This window comes from Carettochelys insculpta, chromosome 10 (genome assembly GCF_033958435.1).
Source record: "Carettochelys insculpta isolate YL-2023 chromosome 10, ASM3395843v1, whole genome shotgun sequence".
Lineage (NCBI taxonomy): Eukaryota > Metazoa > Chordata > Testudines > Carettochelyidae > Carettochelys > Carettochelys insculpta.
In genome coordinates, this window is record NC_134146.1 from 1388996 (window position 1) to 1399055 (window position 10060).

The window sequence follows — 10060 nt, forward strand, 5'->3', positions numbered from 1 at the left end:
AATTTCTTTTGATTTGGATTACATTAGGCAGGTTGAGGGGGCCCTGCTAATTGCAGGGACAAAAAGTGGAGCCTAACATAAAAAATTTGCTCACCCCAGCATAGTATAATCAGGGTTTCATTATTATTAGTTTGATAACAGTGGTTAATGTTGGGTAGAGCCAATCCTTCCTCTGGCAAGGAGGCATTCTGCATGCCCTGAGCCTCTCCCCCCGTCCTCCCTCACACATAAATAAGCAGCACATGGGTAGCTGTGGGGACCTGAACGTACTGGTTCACTGGTCTGTGACAATGAAGCCTTTGTGGGACTCATGTTGCTACTTGAGCCCAGGTTTGCTGACTTGGGGCTTTTTCCTGCTCACTGAAGAGCTCTGCTGTCAGCAAAGCCACGTGAGCCACAGGAAAGAGGGAGGCTGGAGTGCTGGGTCTAATGAGGGAACACAATGAATGAGCTGCAGCCTAGAAAAGTCAGGAGAGTGGAAGACGCCTTCTGGTAACTCTTAAACCAGTTCACAAACCAGTTCGCGCTCAGGAGAACCAGGCAACAAGGGGCTCTGATCCCATGGGGAGGAACAAGAACTCGCCAAACTGAGGGGATCAGGTGAGCTACTGCAGTTTCTGCGACGCCTTTATTGAGTGCTGGATGGGTTGGTTTTTAGCTTTGGAGCACTACGTGACGTGTGGTTCCCTGGCTGGCACCACTCCCTGTTGCTCTTCCTGCTGCGTGGAAGCTGCTGGTCAAATGTATGTTTGCTCAGGAGCAGATTCTACTAGCAAACCACTAATTCCACCTTTGTCCTTCTATCCCATTGGTCACAACAGGCACTTTCCTGCCTGCTAACCCCCGAGCCCATCTTACAGGAGTCCCAACTGAGAGCATTCTGACCAGTTAACGTCAGGGCATTACCTGATTTTTTTTACCCCCTGGCTAACAGTAACATATTATTAATGCAGTGAGGTAGCCAGTGTTGAAAGCAGAAAGAGCACTAAAAATAGACTGAACAAAGAAAAGACCTAATCATCCTGTGCCCATCTACACACTCCAACATGCTGACTGCTCCTCTGATAAGTTGCTGCTAACTCCATTGATTTACAATACAGTGGACCCCAGACTTACATGATTTTGACTTACACATTTCTTGGAATAATACAAGTTGAAATCGTGTGTGGCAGGGAGCCGGGAACCAGGCAGCAGCCTGGCTCCCAGCTCCCCTCCACTTGTGGGAGCCAGGAAAGTGACCAGCACTGCTGCTCCTGGCTCTGGGCTCCCCACCACTCACGGAAGCAGGAAGCCAGGTGCAGCCAGCACTTGGGGGACCTGAGGCAAGTCTCCTCCCCACTCACCCTCGACTTATGCAAAATTTGACTTACACATGGTTGCCCAGGAACACAACCTGCATGCAAGTCAGGGGTCTATTGTACGGAGCAGAGTGTAGAGGTGTTACTCAGGAACCCCCATCAGGGTTCCCATTCATCTCTGCAGTGCTTCCTTCTGGCAGAAGGCTTCACCAAAGCATCATCAATTCTGAGCACCATATTTTAAACTGCTTCGTCTTGTATTTGTCACATTAACGCAAAGCAATCACAGCATTTTCAAGGAGATTGGCAATGTTTTTCAACGCGCCTACCAGCAAGTGCAGCTGCAACAATACAGGCAACAACAAGAGAGAGTCAGGCAATCCTTAGTGACAAATAGATGCCTTCCTAGACATACTAGGGTCCCACGCCGCAGTGAGCCAGTGCGACAGAATCTCCTGCCCACGTCCAGTCCAGACCTGCCTCCTGTCCAATCCAGGGCAGGGGAAGTGGGCTCAGCCTGGCAAGTGTTGGACAGGAGGCTAAAGGGTCTTGTGTGAGTGTGTTAACCCCCACCACACCCTGCGAAGAAGCAAACCTGTTCCTCTGATTCAGGGGTTCTCTTCGGTGGTGCCCTCCCTCTCCCTGAACCCAGTAACGAGGAGTCAGATGGATGTTTGCAACCAGAACTAGGTGGTTTAAGGATTAATCTGCAATACAGGGAGAGGGGAAGAGAATTCGTAACCAACAGTCAATTGAATAAAGCATACAGCAGTGGAACAGTGACCTTCCCCAATAGGCAGGAAGCCCAGTCCCAGTGCTGCTCCCCTGGACAAGCAACCAGAACGGTAAGTGTGCCCAAAAGAGAGACCTGATCTTGCAGACCAAAGTGTGGCTTCCGTCAGGAAGGTGGGTGCTCAGGATCTATGACCTCTAGCCTCCGGGGAGTCCTCAGGGAGGAACACTGAGGAGCCTCTCCCCAGCGGATTCACAGAAGGAGGACGGCGGCTGGGCAGAGCTTGCAGGTATGCAGATGCTATGTGGACTGGGGAATGGCTGGGACGACGAGCTTCTCCTCCTCCTTCCTTGGCAGGCAGCCGATGGACAGCGATGGACGGGCAGTCCGCTGCCGCCGCAACGGAGCATGACAGACGGCCCCTTCTGCGACGCAGGTCACCGTCTTTTCTCGACTCCTAGGTGGGAAAACCTGCACCTCGCCAGCCCTGGGCGGGAAAGCCGTCCTGAGGTAAACGGAATGCTCAGAGGAAAAGGGCGGGAAAAACCAGTCAGTTCTGGTTCCCAACGGTCAGTGACTGACAGTTCTGAGCTCAAGATGGAATCTGAGTCAGGGGGTACAACTCCTTTTTGAATACACAGGAAAACCTCAATTTAAGGGCCCCTGATATAACGGACTTTGGAAATAATGGACGCTGTCTGCCAGCCCCTTACCCTCCACATAAATGCCGCTCAGGATGGAGGAGCTGCCAGAGAGGCTGGGCTGGAGGGACCACTGCAGAGGCTGTGGCCACGGGGGCCGGAGGGGCTGTGGCGGGGCACAGGAGCTCTCCTCCCCCTGGCCCATGCACAGGGAGCATGTCAGTGCCCAGTTACCGCTACCTGCAATGGCACTGAGCAGCGGCAGCCATGGTGTCAGAGGCTGCTGGCTACTGGCAGGTTGGGAGCGGCCATGCTCTACCTTCATGGGGGCAGCTCAGAGCGCGGAGAGCTGCAGGAGGTGGAAGGAGCCAGGCCAGCCTGTGGCTTCTCTCCTGGTAATTGGGAGAGGGAAATGGAGGTGAGAGGGGAAGAATGGGGCAGGAGTGGGGAAGAGGTGGGGCAGAGGACAGGAGTGAGCGATGGCCTGGGAAGGTGAGTGCATTATCAGACAGTAAACCATTCAGATATAACGGCCTTCCGGCATTAACAGACACCCCTTCCCTATTAGTCCGCTAAATCGAGGGTTTACTGTAACAGCAAAGTGATTATAACTACAGAATACGTATTTTAAGCAGGTCTTAACCTCTAACACAGGATCCGAAAGGGGGGTAGGTAGTGGGATCCAAGTTTGGGAAGGAGGGGGCTTTGTGTGTGTGTGGGGGGGGTGGAACACAGGTGTCAGGGGAACCTGAGGGAAAATATCTTAGCTGGAGGTCTGGGTGCATGGCAGATGTGGCTGCACAGGGCCATGCTGGGGAGACCTGTGTGCAGGGGCAATGGGGCCCTGCGGGTGAGAGGGTCCAGGCGAATGTGTTTGGGTCTCAGCAGGAGAAGTCCGTGACAGGGGCAGGAGGAATGTGTTACCTAGAGAGGTGGTGGAATCTCCATCCCTTGAGGTTTTTAAGTCCTGGCTTGACCTAGTCCTGGCTCGGATGGTTTAGTTGGGGTTGATCCTGCTTGGGGCAGGGGGCTGGACTCGATGGCCTCCTGGGGTCCCTTCCAGCCCTGGGATTCTGTGATTCTATGAATGGGGCCTAGAGGGGGTCTGGGTGGCTCAGTTGGGGGCCGGGGGCAAGAGTCCAGGCTCCTGGGGCATGGGACTCGGTGGGATGGGGATCTGGGTGCAGCTGGTTTGGAACCAGTAAGGCTGGGTCCAGGTGTTGGGGGGCTTACCAGGATGGCCCAGCTGCAGGAGGAGTGGGGCTTCATGGGTGTGGGTTCAGGAGCGGGGAGGGTGACCTGGATACAAGGGTTGGGGGGGTCCAGGTGCAAGGGAGCAGAGTGTGGCAGGGAAGTTTGGTTACAGCGGGGCTGGATGACGTTCCTGTCCCCTTCCTCCCTGGTGCCACACCAACCGCTCTGGGCGGGGACTGCAGCCAGGGTGGGGGGCTGATGGCAGGGTGACCCCGACCCCAACTCCTCCAACCTGGAGAGATGGGATGGAGAGGGGTGTCTGTGTGTGGGTGCATGCTGCCTCTCTGGGGCTGGCGCTGCTCTCTGCTGCTTGTGCCTGAGCACAAACCCCATGCTACTGCCCCAGAGGGCTTTCTTAAAGAGACAGTGCACTCATATACTCAAGCATGCATCCTCTCCCCCCACACACAATCTCAGGGATCCCTACAGTCATGTCACTTCCGCGCCTGGGCTGTGCTGAGGCATCAGCAGCTGTCCTCTGCCCCTTTCCCTGTGCACCCTTTGGGATGCTTGGGGCTCGTGAGCAGCCATGCCAGCTGCTTTGTGCATCCAGTTTCCCCACATGGGTGCAGGAGTGGGCTGCAAAGGTTGGGGCACAGGCAGGAGGTGCAGCGGTTTGGAGAGAGGAAATTGGGGAGCAAATGGGAGACCAAGGGAAATGGAGGGCACCCCAACCACAGGGGCACCAAAATGCAAATCCAGCCTGGGCACCATTTCCCCTAAGGCATGCCCTGCTTTTGTGAACAAAACATAGCAGCTGGGATCTCTATTGTAAACAGCTACAGGCTAGAGGCACAGAGGGAATTTAAATAACTAACTGATGTAGTTCATGTGTAGTTCAGACCCAGAGCAATCCCAGACAGGAATTTACTACCCACTTTTGAATTGCACCATGTCCAGAAAGGGTTGCACTGCAGCAGCACTGTACAAAGTTGAAGCTCTGAAGATTATGGATGAACGAAGAAATGCCACAAGACTTTGGAGACACTATTATTGTATCACTGCTCAAAAACAAAGGCAACAAAGCTGACTGCAGAAGCTAGAGACATTTCTCTGTTCTGTGTAACAGGGAAAATACTAGCTTACAGTCTGCTGAACAGATTCATTGCAAACAAAAGAGAGGAGAATATGCCAGAACCACAATGTGGTTTCAGACCCAGGCATAATACTACAGACATGATCTTTATCACACAGCAGGTCCAGGAAAAATGTTTAGAGCAGAATATGAATTTGTAAGCCATCTTCATAGACCTGACCAAAGCATTTTAAATACGCAGCAGGAAGAATCTATGTGCTGCTATTCCACATAAACTGGGTTGCCCCAAAAGGTTCACACAAGCCTGTTCCATGACCACATTACGGTACAAGTGGTCTCCATTGGAGACTCTCCTGCCACATTTGAAATTTCCAGTTGAGTGGAACACCGCAGAGGCAAACTTCCTGGCTCTCAGTGCAGCTAATGCTGCACATCAGAACTGGGACTGCGGAGTCATATGCATAGCTGTAGATGAAATCATATCATCATCATCATTGGTGATGGACTACTCACATGGTTTGGGGTGTTCGAATAATGTACTCTGGGAACGTACCTTTTGTTCCATACCCAAGGTGTTCCACCTCTAAGCCTGAGCCAAAAGAAGAGAAAAGCTCTCTAGGATTTGACTATATGAAAACGATTCACCCCATGGATAACACTGTTTACACGTGCCAAGGATATGCTCCGAGTACCTGGAATCACCCTCATTCAGCCATGTTAATCTGTGGCCAAAAGGGTATTTAATGTATTTGGAAGAGGGAAGGTCTGGCAGATTTATTACCTTAAGAATATGAATGCACATAGTTTAAAATTTTCTTTTTTGTGCTGTTCAGCCTTTAGCATTAGCTATAGTTTCGCAGGGTTATTGATATTTGTCTGCTATGGAACATCAGAGGTTGGTTACGTACTGGGACTAGATCACAGAATCATAGGGTTATAAAGGCCCTCGAAGGTCACCTAAGCTACGTCTACACGTGAAGCCTACATCGAAGTAGCTTACTTCGATGAATAACGTCTACACGTCCTCCAGGGCTGGCAACGTCGACGTTCAACATCGACATTGCGCAGCACCACATCGAAATAGGCACTGCGAGGGAACGTCTACACGCCAAAGTAGCACACATCGAAATAAGGGTGCCAGGCACAGCTGCAGACAGCATCATAGGGCGGACTCAACAGCAAGCCGCCCCCTTAAAGGGCCCCTCCCAGACACAGTTGCACTAAACAACACAAGATCCACAGAGCCGACAACTGGTTGCAGACCCTGTGCAGCAGCAGCAGCCAGAAGCCCTGGGCTAAGGGCTGCTGCACACGGTGACCACAGAGCCCCGCAGGAGCTGGAGAGAGAGCGTCTCTCAACCCCTCAGCTGATGGCCACCATGGCGGACCCCGCTATTTTGATGTTGCGGGATGCGGATCGTCTACACGTGCCCTACTTTGACGTTCAACTTCGAAGTAGGGCGCTATTCCCATCCCCTCGTGGGGTTAGCGGCTTCGACGTCTCACCGCCTAACGTCAATGTTAACATCGAAATAGCGCCCAACACGTGTAGCTGTGACGGGTGCTATTTCGAAGTTAGTGCTGCTACTTCGAAGTAGCGTGCACATGTAGACACGGCTCTAGTCTAACCCCCACCAAGAAACAGGATTTACTGTGTCTAAACCATCCAAGACAGATGACCTTCTGGACTCATTTTGAAAACCACCAGTGAAGGAGCTTCCATGACCTCCCCAGGTACCTGTTCCATTGACCTACTATAGCTACAGTTATGAAGCTTTTCCTGAGATTCATTTTGAATCGAATGTGTCTAAGATGCCTAAGTCCTACAGGTAGCTTCCCTGACAGGCTGACTATCCCAGCTCAGTTCCCAGCTAGGTTTTGCTAATGGCCATGAACAAAACTTGAGTTTTGCCTGTGCCCTGCAGCTAACATTTCATCAGGCATCCAAAGGCAGGTGTGTGCCTATACAGGACAGACAGTTCTGCCCCTGCTAACCCTGAAATGGCCCCATGACCAGGGAACTTATCAGGGAAGTGAAAGACTTCCCTTCCCTGCCTGAGGTGGAACAGAGTCTTGATCACAGGTGAGGGGAGCTGGGAATTATGACAGACACAGCAGCAGCCTCCTGCCATATCCTTGTGAGACCTTATTGACTTAACCATTTTGGGGGGCCCCTGTATTAAATGAAGGGTTTATGTATTATCATGCACTGGAACTGTATGCAGCTTCTTCAGGTGGGAGACATGACAGATGTCAGACCCAGAGACTCAAAGGACTACACTTTAAATTATGTGCTAGACAGCTCTTGCCTCTTGGAACGCTGTGTTAAGTGGTTTTCCTGGGGGAAGATGAATGCAGATTGTGTGAGTGCTTTGTAATGCTTTTAACTTAAAAATAATCAGGCTTGCTTAAGAAGAGCTGTGTTAGACTGCTGACAGCTCCCTGTCTGCAGCCCTCAGAGATGGCAATGCACAGGGGCAAACAGTTAGACAGGCTGCCAGTAGGGAATCGGTCCCTACCCAGAGAGCGGTGACGGGTGGAGACCTGAGCCATGACAGCACAGTGGGGCAGCAGACCAAAGGAGTAGGTGTGGTGGAGGGGAGCTAGAGACAGATCGCTGTCACAGGCTCCCTGTAACTGCTCCTGGACTGTCCCCTTTTTATGCTGCTCCTGTTGGGAACCTGTGTGTTTTCTGTCCCTGGCTGCAGGTGCCATGGGCTCGCGCCACTTCCCAGCCCGCACGGTGCTGTTCGAGAGGGAGGCGAACGGTGTGACGTACCGCATCCCGGCACTGCTCTACATACCTTGCCTGGCAAAACTGCTGGCCTTTGCTGAGGAGAGGCTGAGCGTTGACGATGCCCATGCGAACCTGCTGGTGCTGAGACGAGGGACTTTATACCGGAGCTATGTGGAGGTGAGGGGCGAGGGCACCACTACTACCAGCCAAGGGGGCAACTGCCTGGAACAACAGCATAATTAGGGCCAGATCTAGGGTGGGTTCTTGCTCTACCATGCCCCTCCCATGGGCCTGGGGCTCAAGGAGGTTGGGTGGCTGGCTGGAGCACATTTTGCATATAACATCACTGTCTCACATGAAGTAGCTGAGAACAGCCCCAAGGCTTTTCTGTGCGGGGCTTTACAGTGGGGAGGGGGGAGAAGAGAAAGATGGCACAACCTCATCTTCATGCTGCCCATGGGTCCTGCCTCAGGCATGGCCTGGCCAGACACCAGGGTGCAGGTACTTTGAGGCTTGCAGAACTCCCACTTTCAAAAGAGCAGCGACATGTCCAGCTTTGGCAAGAAGCATTCCTGGAAAGAGGGGGTGACTGGGAAGAACTAGGGGCATGAGAGTAGGACAGTGGCTGTGGTGGCCTGGTTTGTGAGGGAACAATGGCCACCATTCAGGTGACAGGGTGGGAGAGAGTCAGAGAGCCCATGGCCCTGTCCTGTCCTGTCTTGCTAGTGGGAAGACATGAGAGCACTTGAGACTGCAACCTTGAAGCACCATCGGTCCATGAACCCCTGTCCAGTCTACGATGAGTTCACAGGCATTGTCTTCCTCTTCTTCATTGCGGTGTTGGGCAAGACTCCCGAGGCCTATCAGATCATCACAGGCCAGAACGTTGCCCGCCTCTGCTATGTGTCCAGCTCCGACCAGGGGCTGAGCTGGAGCAAGGTCACTGACCTGACGCAGCAGGTCATTGGCAGGGCCATCACAGGTAAAGCTTCCGAGGCCAGGATGGGGAGAATTAATTTTTTTTTGGGGGGTGGGGGGGTTAGAAGGCAGGGTTGGCCAAATGCTGTTTCATGGATTCCTCGGGAGCAGCAGGTGGGAGTCAGTGAGGTGAAAGTACACCTCCTGCAGCCTTGCCTAGGGCTGCAAGCAACTAATTCCGTGGCAGTAGGGAGAGCCGGAAAGGAGGAGCAGAGTCACCAGAGGCAGGAGAGGAGACCAGGGGGCCCTGGCGCTGGTGCTAAGTGCATTCCTGATACTGATCTTTTCTGCACAGATTGGGCCACGTTTGCTCTAGGCCCTGGGCATGGAATTCAGCTCAGGTCAGGACGGCTGCTGGTTCCAGCCTACGCTTACCACATCGACTGCAAGGAGTGCTTCGGGAAGCTCTGCCAGACAACCCCACACGCCTTCACCTTCTACAGCGACGACCACGGCCAGAGCTGGCGCTTTGGTGAGTTTGTCCCCAACCTGCCCACTGTGGAATGTCAGATGGTCTCTGTGGATGAGGAGGATGGTAGCAATGTGCTCTACTGCAATGCCAGGAGCCCCCTGGGCTTCAGAGTGCAGGCGCTCAGCACAGATGATGGAGCTGTTTTCCACCAGGGGCAGCTTGTTCAGAGGCTGGTAGAGCCCCCGCACGGCTGTCACGGCAGCATCATTGGCTTCCCAGCCCCTCTCTTCTATGCCCCGAGGCGGCCCCAGTCATGGTGGTGCATGCCTCAGGCTCTCAATGACCTGGACTGCTCCCTGCTGTCTAGGAAAACAACCAGACACTATTCTCTCCCTTTCTGTGACACGGCAGTTGAAAACCCAGTGTCCATGCCGTTGGGCAGCCAGCTGCAGGGCCATCAACAGCCAGCAGGAGTTAGAGAGCCCTGTCCTTCCAGCAGCTATCACGAGCCTCATGACTCCATGTCCTCAGTTGTGTCTGGTGGAGGTCATGGAGAGCCCAAGCCAGAAGCTATTTCCGAATCCATTTTCCCCTTCCAAACCCCAACGTGGGTGCTCTATTCCCACCCAACAAGCTCCAGGTCTCGGGTGGACATGGGTGTCTATCTCAGCACGTTCCCAAGGGATGCAGACAGCTGGACAGAGCCCTGGGTCATTTACGAAGGCCCCAGTGCCTACTCCGATCTAGCCTATGTTGAACTGCCCTACTCGGAGGTCTCAGCCACTGGGATCCCAGCTACAGCCTTTGCCTGCCTGTATGAAAATGGCACAAGGTCTCCTTATGAGCAGATCTCCTTCAGCATGTTCACCCTGTATGATGTGATTCAGAACATCCCCCTGAGAGCAAGTGCACCAGACCGGAAGCTCCGATCGGAGAAGGAAAAGTGGGTGCGGAGTTGTGTCACCTCCTAG

The 10060-nt window shown here is 53.2% G+C and overlaps 1 protein-coding gene across 1 annotated transcript; it reads left to right on the forward strand.

The window, feature by feature from the left end:
- The first annotated feature begins 537 nt into the window (after positions 1-537).
- NEU4 (neuraminidase 4) lies at positions 538-10060 on the forward strand. The gene is made up of 5 exons (XM_075004587.1): positions 538-600; positions 7671-7876; positions 8426-8681; positions 8973-9399; positions 9532-10060. Exons 2-5 carry the CDS (start codon positions 7676-7678, stop codon positions 10058-10060), a joined length of 1413 nt encoding a protein of 470 aa, XP_074860688.1. The 5' UTR covers positions 538-600; positions 7671-7675.

What these genes read in the sequence shown, in the direction of transcription:
- NEU4 (XM_075004587.1), top strand. Translation starts at nt 7,676, where the DNA reads ATGGGCTCGCGCCACTTCCCAGCCCGCACGGTGCTGTTCGAGAGGGAG. An exon ending in TATACCGGAGCTATGTGGAG is followed by an intron (nt 7,877 to 8,425) that starts GTGAGGGGCGAG and finishes CTGTCTTGCTAG; the next exon opens with TGGGAAGACATGAGAGCACT. An exon ending in TATGCCCCGAGGCGGCCCCA is followed by an intron (nt 9,400 to 9,531) that starts GTCATGGTGGTG and finishes GCCGTTGGGCAG; the next exon opens with CCAGCTGCAGGGCCATCAAC.